Below are 18,649 nucleotides of genomic sequence, written 5' to 3'. Positions count from 1 at the left end.
ATTTTGTTTTGTAGTTTTGTGCTTGTTTGTTTATGATGTTTAAATGCAAAATGTTAGTAGAGCTGCCATGGTTTTATGCCTGCTGATGTGAAGACTACTGGTAAGTCCAAAATACTTACCGTAACTTGAGAATTGGAAAATGTTTTGGTGTACCCTCCTCTGCCCTAGCTTGTCTTTGGAAGTTAAAGATTTCAGATAAATGCAGTTAATGATTGTATTCTAATCCCTCTGCTGCCAATGAGCTGAGCGGTGGATCTTTTTTCCCAACCTGTTTTTGGCAGTAAATATGTTTTAGTCACTTTCAACAGTTTTGTAGTGCACCAATGGTAGCAATGTACCAGACGGATTTAACTCCTAATGCATATTCTTCAACAGGGACTAAGGTAATGCAATAAATTATTTAATGTCTATTAGGAAATTTGTTTTGCAGTTAAAGGTATCCTTTAAATGATTTTAGTACATGAAGGGTGGGTTCTGTGTTTATCAATCATTTCTGTTATATAAATATGCTGCAGGTTTGTCTGTGATTATGTTTAGGTCATTTGTATGTTTTAGTTCTCATTAGAGATCATAAAACGTTTGGAAAGTGGCATAAGAGTAATAGATTCCAGTACAGGCAGCCAGTGTTGCTTTCTTGCAGCTGCTGTTTGACTAGAAAATCAGAATTTATTCTGCCACTTCATATAACATTTGTGCTTCTTATGCAATCTGCATTTAAAGTGGAAATAAACCCTCCTATCCTTTACATCCAAGGAAGCTGCCATCTTAGCACCTTTTTGATCTGCAGTTGTCATGTTTCTGCTCATGTGTTCAGTTTTGACACCAGCCATTTGCTGGCTTGACAGTTTGGCTTAGAGTACAAGCAAATGTGACACTCGGTCATGACATTTTGGGAAACGGTGAATTAATGAGTATACTTGTGCCTTCAGGTAATTACAACAAATGCAAAGCTTTACAAAATGAAAGCTTAGTAAAGCGATATAAGGGGCCCACTTAAAAGAATGCCAAATGTCTGAAAATATGTGCGACTGTTACATTTCCCTTCAATGCAAAGTCTATTTAAATATAATATAGCCTAAAAAAATACAACCATTTAAGTTGAGATTTCCTCATCGGTTGCATTAACATGGAACCAGAGTCCCTGAGAGACTGATATTTGTAATCGATTCAGATGCCTGACATCTGAAGAGTTTTTTGTGTGTGTACCAACTTTTAAAGGACTTAATGCTTAAACCCTGAAGACAAATGGGTACAATTAGATACACACATAGTCAATCATGCAGCATTTACAAGTGGGTTTTTATTTTACTTTATTTTCTACAAACGTTCTTTGACTAATACATTTGGTATTGCAGCTTCAAGGGATTCCTGTACTGAGAGAGATGTAAAAGTGGTTACTGATCTTACTTTTGCCTGAGCCTGGTTCAGTGCTTTCTGAATCCCTGGCCCAGAGGAAGCAAAACCAGAGAGGAGCCCAGACCACCTGCTGCATGCATGTTTCTGGTTAGTGACTCAAAGAAATGAATACGTTGGATCAGCAATTTGTCATGTCATCAATACAGATGACAAATGAATTGCCATCGGTACAAAAAAAAAAGTTGTAAGGTGATAATACAAAGATGCTTAGTTTTATAAATATGTACTACCTTTTCAAGCTAAAGACAAACCTGAAACAAATAGGTTTTGAAAACATTTATATTTATATGGCACCAACATAACGCCTGTTTTTTCTAACATCTTTAGTTTCATATTTGGTATAGTAATGTTAAATATCAGTCCTTGCTTTAAGATGATTTGTTTTAAATGTAGTTTGCTTACAAATCTGATTTCATTTAATTTTGTGTAACATTTTATGTCATTTTTGTTAAGTTTCAGTATGTTTTTCCTGAAAAATTTAGCCGCATATATATATTTGTACTTATTTTTACTACTTTGGTTGTCTTTGAAGCTAGCTTGTTGCAAAAACTAAATTTCTGACAAATTCTTTCCAAAACGATAAATACTCATGATGCCCGTATCTCCTGAAAGCTGCTCTGTTGATGAGATCTCTCCTGACGTTTGATGGGACACTGACACTTTCAGTAATGTGGATCTCTTTTGTCTCCCACAGCAAATAGTGGTTGCTCCTTCTGACCTCCATGTTACTTAAAAGTGATACTAAACACACATGGTTTAATTTTACATTGTCCCTTCTATTTCTGTATATAGATGATGGTACTATAATTATTTTAATTAAAAAAAAAAAAACCCCATCAAATTACCTTTTTCGTAATTGATATACTGATGTCGCATGACCCAGCTCTTTCCCAGCCTGTCTGCAGGGAAACCTAATCGGGAGGAGCTTCTAGTCCTCTGCTGCTGGTCACACGTTCGAGGAAAAAAAAAAACAGCCTTTGGAATACAGAGTAAAAATAAATATCAATGAACTGTTTTAAATATATATTTGAAATCAATTCTTTATTATTTTTTGGCATTAACATGGTGTGGCTGTAATTCTGACGGTCCGTGTCATACCCCTCCAGCCTGTGTCTTAGAATAAGCGGGAGGTGAAGCTTTTGTCTACATGTATATCCCGCCCCCATTGTGTTTAGCTGGTTAGTGACCATGGAGGATGGTGGAAATGGGCTATCATTTACCACTGTGTATACACCCACATGTGTGACTCTATAGTCACATGGGCTGCTCAGATGTGATAGGGAGGAGATGCTTGGGATAGAAATTCACTGAAAACTGAGCATGTGCAGAGCTGGCAACACTGTTCTGCAAAATCCCTAGCTTAATTGGAGACATGGACAGAAGGTGGAGATAGAGAACAGAAGGATCAACCAGTTTTTTTTACAGAAAACAAATCACATAGTGACAGGGTGTGAACAGCGTGTAATAAAGCATTTACTAATTGTATGATGTTGGCTTAGTGACACTTTAAGACACAGCAGTAATTCCACTCTTTTGCAGACATTGTTTCTTGAGCAGCTTAATTTCCTTTACAAGTCTTTTCTAGAAGACAGTTTTCTGTCTTTTAGAATATATAATGAATTGTAAATTGACAGTGAACAATTCTGCAACATTTCTGTAAGATTGAGCAGGCTAACTTTATGGCTGCAGCTGAAATGGCCCTACTTCCTGAGTGCTGCAGCTGAAATGGCCCTACTTCCTGAGCACTACTTTCATTAGATTTAATATAAACAGATGTGAAACCCCTGAATCTCTAGTTTGGGAAGTCTAGTTTGTGCTCTTCCCAAAAGATGGCTTCTTAAAACATAAATCTAAACACTGAGCTGATTTCTACTACAATAAATATTGTCTCCTTTTCTAAAATGCTACTTTTGTGGATGAAAAGTTTGCTAAATTTAAAGCTGACCTTACTGTAAAAAAAAAAGTAGCATCCTAGCACTAGCTAACATTAAATATAACGTTGTCTGTCTTTTTCTGATATATAGATTGAGCCCTTTAGCTGCATATTGTAATTCCTAACACTATTACAAGGACAGTAATATTGCCATCTTCATAGTATGAAAATTATGTGAAATGCTGATTTAGCTGCTTTTTCTTTTGTCTTCCCATTCTTGGCTGGCTGTGGATGCTTGCAGGTGTCTATTCCATTAAGGCCCCTTTCACACTGGGGCGGTGGGGGCGTCGGCGGTACAACAGCGCTATTTTTAGCGCTGCTGTACCGTCGTTCTTGCAGCGGTATTCGGCCGTTAGCAGTGCAGTTTTAACCCCCCGTACAGCGCGGCTATAGCCGCGGTATTGCCATGGTATAGCCGCGCTGTCCCATTGATTTCAATGGGCAGGAGCGGCGAATACACCGCTCCTTCACCGCTCCAAAGAAGCGGTTTGCAGGACTTTTTTCACCGTCCTGCCAGCGCACCGCTTCAGTGTGAAAGCCCTCGGGCTTTCACACTGAACAAACAGCGGAGGCTGTTTAGGGGCGGTTTGCAGGCGGTATTTTTAGCGCAATACCGCCTGCAAACCGCCTCAGTGTGAAAGGGGCCGTAGACTTTAAATTAGAGTAGTGAGGAAGTCACCTGTATACAGTTTGATTCTACTTAAGTATGGGCAGCTCTAAAGTACATTTATCAGAGGGAATCTGTTAGGTATTTAAAGTTGTTTTCCAATCTAATAGTACATGTGCACAGAGGTGGTTCTAAGATCACCAATGTTCCTTCTCTTGTCACAGCTCTCTTCCTAGATAGCAGCTGCCAAAATCCAGTGAAAAAAAAAGTAAGTTAAAGCCAGTTCTTGGTCTGTTTGGATATATTGGCATCATCCCTCTTTGGTCTAAAACTAAAGAAAAACAAATCCCAGCCAATAGGGAGAGGCTTGATTAATGAAGCTTTAAAGTGCATAAGTGATGGATTGTTAAAGGATTGTGACATGACAGAGTGAACAAAGTGTTTACAGTAGCCTCAATGCACAGGTACTGTTAGATGGGACAGAAGGAAAAATGCCATAGGTCACTTAAATTATGTATATGAAAGGAAACCTACCATGAGAGAGTGCTCCATAAAATGTGCATTGTCTGTCATGTTGATACATTGCAGATAGGGGTGCACCGAATGGAAATTTTGTTATTGAAAATGCAGGATGCACTTAGCCAAAAACCGAAAATGACAGTTTTAAAAAAAATACTTTATATTTTTATATATATATAGTTTTATTATATTCGACTTTTTAATTAATATCAATTTAAAAATAATATGAATGTATTGTTGGCCATTGACTGCAGTCTTTGACCATCTTTTATCATGTCTGCAATCTCTCTTGCTTAAAACACACTGCTAATCGTATTAGCAAAATTTCCATTCGGTGCACCTCTAGCAGATATGATACAGGAGGAGATGGCCAGAGACTGCAGACATGATACAAGAGATCAATACAGCCTTACCGATGCCTGTCAGATGCATAAAAGAAAAAAATTGCGCATAGGAAAATGGGTGAGCAGCCAACACGCCACTAGACACAAAGTGAAACGTAAAATAAAAAAAACCATAGTGTAGTGCTCAAAATACAGTGAAAGGAAAATCGTGAATGAACAAAATAAAACGATATATAAAATTATAAAACTGAAAAAGGTAGCATAACATATCATGTTAGTCCATCTTGATTAAGTGAACCATAATGGTGTGAATGAGAACCGACAATGTGAGTAAATTGCAGTAATAAATCTTGAAAAGTGCTTGATCATGAAGTGCAGTCAAGGGAAGTAAGGTTGGCACGCTTACCAGATAAGATGGACACATGTACCATATAGTACATGGGTCAAACGGTCATGGTGAGAAATTGGCCTTGATGTAGTAATCTGTAGCTGGAAAGTAGACCCCAGGGAACAGGTGATCACACTTCAGACGAACTCCAAAGTATACGGCAGGTAAATCTCAGATGTTAGATCATCCCATTAGCATTGGACATGGAAGACAAACGAATCCACATAGTTTAATTCCGTAACATCTTTTATTTAATTGCTTGCCAACCAGCCTCCGTCATAATGTTGCAGGTCAGCACATTCCCACGAACCGTCGTAGCTGTACATCAGCCCTATAAGCGGGGATAGCAAGCGTGTGCCCGCTGCACTGCGGGGGTGCCGATGCGCGTAGTCGGCAGTCGCGGGCACGGGAGCCAGAACAGGTGACTACAATAATCAGTTTCCAATGGGTAAAAGTACAGCGGGTAAAATAAGTATTGAACACATCACCAAATATATTTCTAAAGGTGATATTGTCATGAAATTTTTACCACATGCTGGTAACAACCCATGCAATCAATACATACAAAGAAACCAAAACAAATAAGTTCAGAAATTAAGTTATGTGTAATAAAATGGAATGATGCAGGGAAAAAAGTATTGAACACATGAACAATGGCATGGAAAGCCAAGACACCAGCTAAATTCTATGGAAAGCAATCCTGCCCTTGTCAATCTAAATTAATATCAACTGGTTCAGTCTCAACTGATGGCCTGTAAAAAGTTCTCTTATTACCAAGGTGATACCGACGAGACATCTCATGATGGGTAAAAGCAAAGAGCTCTCTCAAGACCTTCGCAACCTTATTGTTGCAAAACATACTGATGGCATTGGTTACACAAGGATTTCTAAACTTTTGAGTGTTCCAGTGAGCACTGTTGGGGCCCTAATCTGGAAGTGGAAAGAACATCATTTCACCATAATCCGGCCACGACCAGGTGCTTCTTGAAAGATTTCTGGCAGGGGAGTGAAAAGAATTATCAGAAGAGTTGTCCAAGAGCCACTTTTGGAGAGCTTCAGAAAGACCTGTAATTAGCAGGCACTATTGTTTCAAAGAAAATAAGTAATGCACTCGGCCGGTATGCACGCTCACAATGCAAGACTCAATTGCTGAAGAAAAAGCATGTTGAAGCTAGTTTCAAGTTTCCTGCACAATATTTAGACAAGCCTGTGAAATACTAGGAGAATATAGTCTGGTCATATGAGACCAAAATTGAACTCTTTGGATGCCTTAATACACACCATATTTGTAGGTCAAATGGCACTGCACATCACCCCAAAAACACCCCATATACCAACAGTGAAGTTTGGAGGTGGGAACATCATGGTGTGGGGCTGTTTTTCAGCATACAGTATTGGTTATCTTCATATCATTGAAGGAAGGATGAATGAAAGCATGTACCAAGTCATTCTTGATAAAAATTCTTCTGCCATCTACTAGGATGATGAAAATGAAAGGAGGGTGGACATTTCAGCAAAACAATGATCCCAAACACAAAGCCAAGGAGACTCTGAATTGGTTTGAAAGAAAGAGAAAATAAAGCTGTTAGAATGGCCCAGCCAATCACATGATGTAAATCCAATAGAAAATCTATGGAAAGAACTAAAGATCAAAGTTCCTAGAAGAGGACCCATTGAACCTTCAAGATCTGTGGAAGAATGGGCCAAAATCCTGAGCAATGCATGCGAAGAGTTTCTCCACACAGGAGACGTCTTGACCAATTACCAACAAAGGATTTTGTACAAAGTATTATATACATTTCAGTTAGTGTGTTCAATACTTTTTCCCTGTGTCATTCAATTTTATAACACTTAACTTAATTTTGGAACTTATTTGTTTTGGTTTCATTGTATGTATGGATTGCTTGGGTTATTACCTACATGTGAAAATTTCATGTCAGTAGCAAAAATGATGATGTGTTCAATACTTATTTTACCTGCTATGTTTTTCTTTGTCCCATCTTCCTAGATGCCCTGTAATGCTAGCTGTGATGTTGGTCTAGGCACCCCACCCCCCTTGGTGCACAGCTGCCAGACAAAGCAGCTAGCAATTAGCGCTTGTTTCTGGCTCCCAGCACTTGCCCGAAGCAATCCTCTGCACAGGGAATGCAGAGGGGAGGCGATGTGTGTCAGCCATACCCCCTTTTGCATTACTAGTACAAGTGCTGGGAGTTAGAGACAGGCACTTAATAGCAAAGTAGCCGGCTCCTTGTTAGCTGTGATGTGAGGTGTTTGTGCACCAGTTGGGCATCCTGTCTGGCAGTACAGCTAGCAATACAGGGGACCTAGGGAAATGGGCCAAAGTAGTACATGTACTTTGTCTCACCAGGAACTGAATATTGTTTTTAAAAAAGCCCAAATTATAGTCTAAGAATATAAAGAACTGTGCATTTATTTAATTTTTTATATATAACCAGGTGCCTTCTGGGCACTTAAACCCCCTTCCTGCCCAGGCCAATTTTCAGCTTTCAGCACTGTCGCACTTTGAATGACAATTGCGCAGTCATGCTACACTGTACCCAAATGAATTTTTTTTTTTTTTTCACACAAATAGAGCTTTCTTTCGGTGGTATTTAAAAAATATAAGTAATATAGCGCTGCATAGAAAATTGGAAGTAAATGGCAGTCAACACACCTATAGACCCAAGTGTTAAAAAAATATACAAAAAAAGCGTAGCGCTATAAACTTCGAAAATCAAGTAAATGGTGTTTACACAAAATACAACGTGTATAACATACAATTAAGTGTTAGCATAGATAACTCTGATGTACTTTATAAGGTACAAATACTATGTACATACTATAAACAAAGTGAAAAAAACGCAATGCAATATTAGTATAAACTAAATACGATACACTGTGTACATATATAATATGCAAATAAAAAGTGAAAATAAGTATAAATATAGTAAAGTCCAAAAAGTCCAAATGTGGTTGACATCACCCAGAACTCATATGACAAAAGTCCACCAATGTTGTTGGAAAAATAAGAATGAAAGTGAAAAGGCCACCACCAAGGGTCTTAGGGGGATTACCAAAGGTAAATGGCTAGGAAGGGCCTATGTCAACCTGGACGCTAAGACTGAGAGATCAACTAGATCAAGTAGGTAAGCAGAGGTTTGGAAGCAACAGAGGTGAGCAGGAAAACTGTTGGTGGTTCAAGGGCCCTCACCGAAGGCATCGAGAGGCTTACCAGAGGTTGTTGACTTGAGAGGACTTACGTCATCCAAGTCAAAAAGGCTTAATGACCTACTGGTCAGAATGATACATCTCCTCAGATATCCTAAATAACTTCCAAAACCAAGATGGCAATTTGATATCCACAGTTATCCACATGATATAAAATTATAATCCAATAGAAGGCCACAAACGAATATAAACGCGTTTCTGCTAAAGAGCCGTCATCTGGGGTGACGGCTCTTTAGCAGAAACGCGTTGGGTGGACCCTTCACAATTACCGCTATTTGAATTTTGTGCCTTTAATGATCTTCTGATATGTGAATGTTTACGTTATTACGCTATGTGAGTCTTTTTATCTATTTCTCGCATGATGTACGAATATTCGTTTGTGGCCTTCTATTGGATTATAATTTTATATCGTGTGGAAATCAAATCGCCATATTGGTTTTGGAAGTTATTGAGGATATCTGAGGAGAGGTATCATTCTGACCAGTTGGTCATTAAGCCTTTTTGACTTGGATGACATAAGTCCTCTCAAGTCAACAACCTCTGGTAAGCCTCTCGATGCCTTCGGTGACGGCCCTTGAACCACCAACAGTTTTCCTGCTCACCTCTGTTGCTTCCAAACCTCTGCTTACCTACTTGATCCAGTTGATCTCTCAGTCTTAGCGTCCAGGTTGACATAGACCCTTCTTAGCCATTTACCTTTGGTAAGACCCTTGGTGGTGTCCTTTTCACTTTCATTCTTATTTATCCAACAACATTGGTGGTCTTTCGTCATATGAGTTCTGGGTGATGTCAACCCCATTTGGACTTTTTGGACTTTACTATATTTATACTTATTTTCACTTTTTATTTGCATATTATATATGTACACAGTGTATCGTATTTAGTTTATACTAATATTGCATTGCTTTTTTTTTCACTTTGTTTATAGTATGTACACAGTATTTGTACCTTATAGAGTACATCAGAGTTATTTATGCGAACACTTAATTGTATGTTATACACGTTGTATTTTGTGTAAACACTATTTACTTAATTTTCAAAGTTTATAGCGCTATGCTTTTTTGTATATTTTGTTGGTATTTAATCACTACTGGGGTTTTTATTTTTTGCTAAACAATAAAAAGACCAAACATTTTTAAAAAACAAAACCGTTTTCATAGTTTGAGATAAAATTTTGCAAACAGGCCATTTTTCTCCTTCATTGACGTGCGCTGATGAGGCTGCACTGATAGGCGGCACTGGCAGGTGGTACTGGTGGGCACAGATGGGGCGGTGGTAGCTCTCCATGTTCGGGACCAATGTCCCTCTAAAAGAAGCCGGTGATCAGGGTTTTTTCTTCCTTGCGCTGTCAGCGTGAGTAAAAAAAATATAGCCGATTACTGTCTGTTTACATCACGTGATCAGCTGTCATCAGCTGACAGCTGATCACGTGGTAAGATCTATGATCAGCCAAGTCTCATTGACTCGCTAATAGCAGAGCGCACAGGCAGCTCATGCACAGGAGGATGTACGTTGACGCCCTCCTGGCAATTTAGGCCCACGATGTAGCCATCTTTCGGCTATACCATGGGCGTGAAGAGGTTAAAATAAATGTTAAGCCATGCCTCTCGTAAAGTCAAAAAATGAATAGGTAATCTCCAATGAGATGTGTTCTATTCAATGTAGAGCTGCACGACTAATCGTTAAAAAAAATAGCTTTTTTAGTTTAACCCCCCTCACGATCCTAATCCAGCATTTCCACGATTCATGTAACAAGTGCAGAGCAGTTCTGCTCACAGGTGTCAATCTTTGCTGGCTTTTTTTTTTTTTATCACAACATTGCTCAGCGCTGAGAGATAAAAAGGAACATTGTATCATTTGGTTCTTTTAGATCGAAGGGAAAACTTCAGTCTGCGAATTAGGTCACTTTAACCACTTCTGACACTTGTTGCTTACAAGTTAAAATCAGTATCTTTTGCAAGAAAATCTCCACTGTTTCATTCAGGGGGTTCACACGTATGCGTATTGGAAGCAATTCACATGACAAGAAATTGTGACCGTCTCTCAACAGAGCTGGTTCATACATCTCCAGGGTGGCCGCGGAGCGCATTGCACAGGTGTCCGGTGCATCTTTTGGCTCCGTTTCAGATCCAAATTTAGACAAAAATTCGGACCTGATTTGTCCCTGAAACAGAACAGGGACACACCAGACCCCTGCCGTGAGCCGCATCCATATTTGGTCATAAATAATATAAAATCACAGAGTACATAATTGATAAATGATACTTGGAAGTATTATTGCACAAGATACTTGAATATGCTGAGAGCATATTCAAGTATCTTGTGCAATAATACATCCAAGTATCATTTATCAATTATGTACTCTGTGTACTCTGTTTTTTTATATTATTTATGATGTCTGTATCAATACATCTTCTATTAATCTTTATGATTATGTGCTTACCTCACTATACAGATATAATTGTCTCCTCCAAAAATCCCATTCCTTAGGGGTAATTTACATTTCCCCTGTATTTTATCAATAATTCTCCATTTGTATTATTTTAAAACATTTTTATTTAGTTTTTTTGCTTTTTTATTCTCGCTACTTTTAAATGGAGATTGAGGACACGGGTCCTCAATTTCTTTCTAATTTGTAGCCGCAGCTACAGTCACTAACTCTATACAGAGCCTTTCCCGTTCATGCATAAAAAGAAATAGGGATCAATAATAGGGGTCAATTTTTAAATGAAAATACACTAAAACACACACTTACACACACATACACTAACTTACAAAATCCCTGATATATATATAATATGCTAAAACTGTATTGGGTTAATAATTAAGGTTCTGTGTATAAATGAGGTCCTGTGGCCTGTACAGTCTGAATCTGTGTTTTGTTTTTTAACGTGGCTTTTGCTGTGTGCATGCAGCCTATGTTTTCCTAACCCTATTAATCCTATGGGGATGCAGCAGCTGTACGTACACAGCCACAGGTCCAAATTTGACAGGCGTGTAGGTGTACGGCCCCAGAGACAGTGTGTATTCGGGTCCACTCTTCCAAATCTGCACATTTTTCAAATTAGGGACTCGTGGTTGTGTTCGTACAGGCACTGCATCCTCAGTGACAGACGATCCCAGCCGCACAAAGTCATTCACACTGTAGGGGCCAGAGAGAACCCGTGTGAATTAGCCCTTTTTTACAAATGGTTTTATTTTTTAATATTTTTTTTACAATGCTGTTGGGGGGCGGGCTTGGGTGAAAAAGCAGGAGTCCAAACAGACCCCTGACATCTCACCACAGAGAAATGAATTGAGAACTCAGACTATTCAATTTTTTTTCTCTGCAGCCTCAGCTGCACTGAAGATGAATGAACAGAAGGCAGAGACTCCTGTTCATTCATAGTGACGCATAGTAAGCACAGTTTAATGTGCTTCAGTTATGAATGAGTGTTCCCCTTCCACTGCTCTCCATTCTTAACATCTCCCTCTGTGCCCAGCCAAGCCGGCAGAAGAGAAAATCTGGCAATGATGCGGGGGGCACACAGCAGCCTGCAGGGGGAAACGGATGTAAGTAGTACAGGGAGGGGGATTGGTACCGAGGGGGTTGCAACTACAGGAACGATGCCCTGCATGTATCTCCCTCCAGCAGCTGAAGGCCTGCGGAAGGGAGAGGGGGAGAAACTGGCTTTCAGTTGCTATTACAGGGCATCCTTCCTGTAATTGCTTAGCTACCAATCATCCTTCCTGTCCTGCCCTCATCCGATATCCCCCTATGCCTGAGCCCCATACAAGGGGACAGGTGGTACCCCCTTATTGGCGGCTCTCGTCCCGCCGTATGCTTTACTTTGGTTGCTGTAAAAGGAGTTAGCAGGAGTATGGAAAATAAAGGTAGCCAACTGCTTTTGCATTGTAAATGCATTCACAATACATTTTCATCTGGGTGGTGACAGTTTCCTAAGGTAAGTTAACAACATCAGCGCCTGGCCTTACATAGGGGTTTTAGTTTTGCAAATTTGAAATGACTGGTTCGCCTTAAACTTAATTAAAATAAACTTTTCATTTTGTAAAGACTTTTTTTGGAATGATGCTGTAGAGCCCTGTCATATTTCCTTTGTGTTGGCTCCGTAAGTCTCACTGAGTCATTTTGCAGGTGCTCTGCATATGTTTATCATGGTTTTCATTCTTTAGTGTAGTCTTTTTAAACCGTAAGAAATCAAGGAAAAAAATGGTTCTGACTGCAAGAAGTTTCTTTCAGGTGTAAAGTTCTGGTGGCAAAACCCTATTAAACTAATCTTTTTCAGGGTCATTACTCTTTCTTTTTATAGTTTCCTGTTAACCACTTCAGCCCCGGAAAGTTTTACCCCTTAATGCCTAGGCCTTTTTTTTTTTCGATCTACAAAATTGTCCCTTTTTTCTCACAAATAGAGCTTTGTTTTGGTGGCATTTGATTACCTCTGCGGCTTTTATTTTTTGCGCTATGAACAAAAAAGAGCGCAATTTTGAAAAAAACAATATTTTTTACTTTCTGCTATAAAACCTAGCCAATTAAAAAAATGTAAAAAATCTAATTTCTTCATCAATTTAGGCCAATATATATTCTGCCATATATTTTTAAATATATAAAATCCCAATAAGCGTATATTGATTGGTTTGCGCAAAAATTATAGCATCTACAAACTATGGGATATTTTTACTGCATTTTTTTTTTTAACTAGTAATGGCGGCGATCAGTGATTTTTAGCTGGACTGTGACATTGCGGCGGACAAATCGGACACCTAACTGACACTTGACACTTTTTTGGGGACCAGTGACATTATTACAGTGACCAGTGCTAAAAATATGCACTGTTACTGTATTAATGACACTGGCAGGGAAGGGGTTAACATCAGGGGCAATAAAAGGGTTAAATGTGTCCCTAGGGAGTGCTTGCTAACTGTATGGGAGTTGCTCTGACTAGGTGAAGACAGAGATATGTGTTCCTGCTTGGTAGGAACACAAGATCTCCATCTTCTCCCCTGTCAAAATTCCCCTCTCGGGAGCGATCGCGGGTGGCCAACGGACATGAAGTCCGCCAGACCCGCTGATTGGCTCCCCCTCTGTCCAATCAGCGTACGCTTGCGCCTCCGGCTGCACACGCTTGCCCCCTAGTGGCTATTGCATGAAATGATGTACGGGTATGTGATTTTGCGCAATAGAGGCGACCTGCCGCAGTACATGTACGTTAGGCGGTCGGCAAGTGGTTAAAGGAAAATGATAATGTATACTATAAAGTGGTAACCTAAATCCCTGTATTTCAGAAAAGCTCCCTTCTGTAAAGAAGAAAAATCTTTCTGGTAAACCCCATGGACAAGAGCCCTACACATACGGGGGATAATTTGTTCAAGGTTAAATTACAGCAAGTGGAATTGGTGGATTGATGGGCCATGTTTTCCTTTCACAAAAGCAGGCCTTACAGCACCCTGTTGCCACAAAAAAAAAAATTAAACAAAGCATCCTATAAATAGTAATACTTATGGTATCTTCACTTCAGACTCTAAGACCTACAGGTGCCACTTCTGGGTCTGTTGGATAGATGACCGCTGGTTCCTCCCATTAGGCACTATGTTACTACAGGGCACGGTACCCAGTTGGGAACACACTATCCAACACACTTGAAGTGTAGAATGCCTACCATATCAATTGTAAGGTAGATTTTTTTTTCTTTTTTTTTTTTTTTTTTTTTTTTTTGTCCTTTGATGACAGATTTGTTTTGTGGTTTGATTAACTTCCCAAAATACATCACAAGTTAGAAGGGGGTACTAGAAGGCACTTGCTTTGTCTGTACTCCCTTGCTGCCCCTGCCCAGTCTGCTTTTTCAGCCTTCCCTAGATACTTTTCTACATTTTCTTGGCATGTGGATTAACAGTGATGGTCTTGAGGGCCAAGCATTATTGCATGGGTTACAATGGGTTTATCCTGAGACATGCTAGACATGGATGGGGGGAGCTTTCTCACTGTGTTGGAAAAAATGATTTTGTTTCCTGTTAAACAATCTTGCAATGAGCTGATCACCAAGTAAGCTTGTCACCAAGCCAGACAACTCAGAGCATGGTTAAAAAAAATACATAAACATTAATTTCCTTCTGTGATCAGTACATCAAAACGATCAGTGGATCCAGAGACACAAGTAGCTATGGTTCGCTCCTATCAGGGAGCAGAAGGATCCTGATCACACTTAACAGTAGACTTGAAGTGTGATGACATTTTGGAGAGGTCATAGAAATGGTGGAGGATGCACCAATAATACCTGTGAGACCATTAAGACCTAAAATGAGATCAAACCACTGCCTGGAGCAATCACGTTTACTTTGCTATATGTCATCTGAACTTATTTGCATATTTTAAATATTTCCTATGAAAGGCAAAGTAGAACTAAAGGTAAACTTTTTTTTCTTTTTTTTTTTTTTTTTGCTTTGGGTAGAGTGAAGAGGGCTTAGAACATCTGTCAGATTTTTTTTTTTTTTTGCCTGTGCCTCTGTTAGGGAGAATCACTTTCCCAATTTTGTCTTGTTTACCATTCTCATCAAAAGAGAGTACAAGAGTCCCATTATTTGAGCTGTCCCCAGAACAGTAATAGAGGGGTAATCTTCCAGTGGGGACACTAGTTCTGGTGGCCCTGGTGATGACTTTGGAGGAATTTCCTCTTACTTCCTGTTCTAGCTATGTGACAGGAAATTCATTGAAATCTCCCCAATGGGGCACAGATTGGAAAAAAAACTGACAGGTTATAATACAGCTTTACGCCATCAAAAATGAAAAACAAAGTTTTTAGTTCTACTTCAAGTTTGCTACACTTGTTGAGAAAGCTGGTTTGATGTTTTTTGCTGTGGTGTGTATGTTTGAAATTTGTAAAACTGTAGCGTTCAGAGTGAGCATGCTACCGCTCCTGAACAAATCGCCTAAAAAGTCTTCATCTTGATCAGAGATCCCAATCATTGTCCTGAAAGCTACCCAGAGCTACCAGCTGCCTCTGCTTCTTGTGGCAGCTTCTCTGGGTATTTCCTATATTCCTCTCCTGTTGGGTCAGTTGCAGTATTGTACACTTAATATATGCATTCAAAGGCTTTCTCATGTATATCATTTTTTTGGGTTGCTTTTGAATATTAACAAATGTGTTTTTTTTTGTTTTCATTGTTTGTTGTGGTGTTCAGGTTGTCTAAATTGTGACTCATATAGTGAAACTCTGGTTTAGATTTGGTAACTACAAAGAAAACAGTAGAAGTAAAAATTCTATGTTTACATTTATACATCATACCCTTAAGGTGCCTGAACATTTTGTGTAAAGTATGGCATCTGTCATGCAATGACATACAATCATATCTGACATTGAATTTTCTTTATAGGAGATGGTAATTCAGAGGTAACCTACTTATTGCTAAATTACCAGTTCTTTTATTTAAAAAAATTTGACCTGACGTATCTGTCTTGCTGCAGCAGCACACACCAGCGAGGAGACAGTAACATTTCGTCGTGAGCGCAGCACATTTAGACGCCAGGCCGTACGGCGCAGGCACAATGCAGGGAGTAACCCCACTCCTCCCGCATCACTCATCGGATCACCCCTCAGGTACGGTATTTCAAGCTCCACCGTACTGCATGCTGCAGGCTTTTAATCTTCCCCTAAGCTTGCTCCAGTCACCCTTAATTCCCTTTGTCCTAACAAGTACAACCTTCTTCTCTTTTCTGTTGGCTGTCTGTGCATGACACTTTAAGCATGTGATCCGCATGGATCTGCTGTGCAGCTGTTTACTCTCTTGTTAGGTTGGTGTCCCAAAGTAAAGCTTCAAAGCTGAACTCCAGGCACAAAAAAGCACAAATTCAAGCATTGATGTATTCATTAAAATATTGCTAAATGTATATTTAAATGCTTCTGCCCCAACCACCTGAATTTGCCTTAGTATCTCAGACTGGGAGAGGGAGGGGCACCATTGAGAGCCATTCAGGCTTTGCTGAAGTGATCCTGACATGATCGAGAGCAAAGTGAACAGAAGGATAACCTTGTTAGTCTGATGCTGTTCCTTCACTGTTCTATCACTGGCTGAGGTCATAGAGGTGATCTAACAAGTATTGATTTTAGTATTTATCTTTAAAAAGAAATGTTCTTCCCTGTGTGGGAGCAGAACTAATGGTTTTTATTTTACCAGTTTAACCACAGCATAGAAGTTGGGTCACCAACCTGGCTCAGCTGCCTATGCAAATCTCTGGACTAGATGGACAGAATTGCAATTTCTTTGGTTAGTAAAACTGTTCCTATATTTGTATTTCAGCAGTGTATTTAGCTGCCCGGAGTTCATCTTTAACCTTGTATTCCTACATGCCACTCAGTTGACACATCAGTGTAGATTTTGTCCCAATATGATCAACAATTAGCCAACATCTTTAAGTGTATTAAGAAATTTTACACAGCCTTCGAATATACATTAAAGTGATTGTAAAGGTAAATTTTATTTTTTACCTTAATGTATCCTCTGCCCGAGCTGTGGACTTGGAAGAGATCAGGAGCCCAGAGCGCTAGTGGGGGATCTCAGAAGAACAGGATTGGGGCTGCTCTGTGCAAAACCATTGCACAGGGCAGGTAAATAAAAACATGTTTTATTTATTAAAAAAAAAAAAAAAAAGCTTTACATTCACTTTAATGTTCTAAAAATAGTGAATACTTTTCGGCTTCTGAATCATTTGTATCAGATTACATTGCATTTGCAAAATCTTGCTAGTGCGATTTGTGACGCTACCTTTTGTATCCTTTGCAGGTTTGAGATGGTTTAATTATTTACACCATGGCATTATTTTATAAGTAGACAAATATCTGCAGCGTTATATGGATTTTCATGGCTAGGAAATCTTGTGGCCATGAGCAGTTGAAAGGGATTTACTAAACTGATAGTTTTGCCTAAATGCTGTAATAAACCAAACTAACATTAGCCTGCTCACTCAAAGAAAGAAAAAAATGCAGGCAGTTTGCCTCTGAAACTCTTTTTTGCATCTTTTTTTTTCTTTGAAACGTTAAGGCCCCTTTCACACAAACGGACCAGTCGGGTCCGCCTGTCCGTTTTTCAGGTGGACCCGATTGGACCATCCATTGTTCTCTATAGAGTGGCAGAACATGTGTCGACACCAGTCGACTTCAAATCTAATTGTGTAGGCTAAAAACAGAGGGATAGGGATCCCCATCTGTCTGGATTGGATTACAGTCGGATGGAAATGGACAGGCGGTCCATTCCCATCCGACAGCCCCTAGAGCACAGCGGGTATCATTGGAGAGATCCCCTGCTGAGCAGGTGGATCTGCTGGCGGACTCCACCAGTGAGAAAGGGACCTAAGGCCTATTTAGACGTTTGTACTAAAAACTGAGTCACTTTCCCAGTGGAAATGTTTTGAGTGATCATTGTACTTCATGAACATCTTCCATTGCATGTCATGCAAACGCATTCAGATTGCGGTGTACAGGTGTTGACAGCACACCAGAGAGACTGCAGTAACATCCACTTAATTTCCGAATACACCTTTGAGAGCACCATCCTTATCTGCTTGCTGTAACTACCAGATATGAGCACACAGGTTGTTTTAATTGGTTCATGTACACAGACAAAAGCTCCAGCGCTCAGAGTACTGTCACCAAAGCAAATGGCTATTTGGTTTCTATACCCTTCTAGTGAAATGTTTCAATGATAAGTACTTCAAAGACAGAACTGGAAAAAAAGCACACAGGTGGGTGCAAACGCCTAGTGCATTACACATTTTATTGAAACAAAAAGCAAAATTAATACTCCCAAAGGAAAGAAGTTACAAGCATTCTAACACATCCAATCATTAAACAGTTTAGTATCAAGTGCCTTGACTGGTACGCTGCAGTGTCTGCGATCTGATGCATTTCGGCGTAAAAACCCCTCCTCCCTCGGGAGCTCTGAGGAAGGAGTTGCTTCTCCCAAAACATTCCATTTTGCCGACACTGCAGCGTACCGATCAGGATCTTTTTAAATGGTCTGAAAGCAGTTTGCCATCTTCATCCAGCTTTCTTCCTTCAGAACTGGCAACCCAGCTCATACATTTAAATGCAGTCATAATTGGAGCGTCAAATTTACTTGAGATCGATATGCCAAGGCATAGTCCTACAGTCCCTTTCCATTTTGCCTACTTTTGGTCAAATGCCAGGCATTCCAGAAAGTGTTGGTGCTTGTCTGCCCCTCAC

At 39.6% G+C, this 18,649-nt stretch overlaps 1 protein-coding gene across 10 annotated transcripts in view; it reads left to right on the top strand.

Annotated features, from left to right (window-relative positions):
* The window catches only part of PCNX1 (pecanex 1), a 307,205-nt gene that overhangs the window by 123,959 nt on the left and 164,597 nt on the right, over positions 1-18,649 (top strand). For 6 of the 10 annotated variants that reach the window (XM_073609815.1, XM_073609814.1, XM_073609813.1 and 3 more), the window contains one exon: positions 15,895-16,027. The exons of 3 other annotated variants lie outside the window; for them this stretch is intronic. In XM_073609815.1, the coding sequence (XP_073465916.1) occupies positions 15,895-16,027 (133 nt within the window). The remainder of the gene's footprint in view (positions 1-15,894; positions 16,028-18,649) is intronic. One more of the 10 variants, XM_073609812.1, reaches the window with a different exon arrangement.

The sequence above is a fragment of the Aquarana catesbeiana genome, linkage group LG13, assembly GCF_042186555.1.
Source record: "Aquarana catesbeiana isolate 2022-GZ linkage group LG13, ASM4218655v1, whole genome shotgun sequence".
NCBI lineage: Eukaryota > Metazoa > Chordata > Amphibia > Anura > Ranidae > Aquarana > Aquarana catesbeiana.
This window is presented reverse-complemented; position numbering and strand designations above follow the sequence as displayed.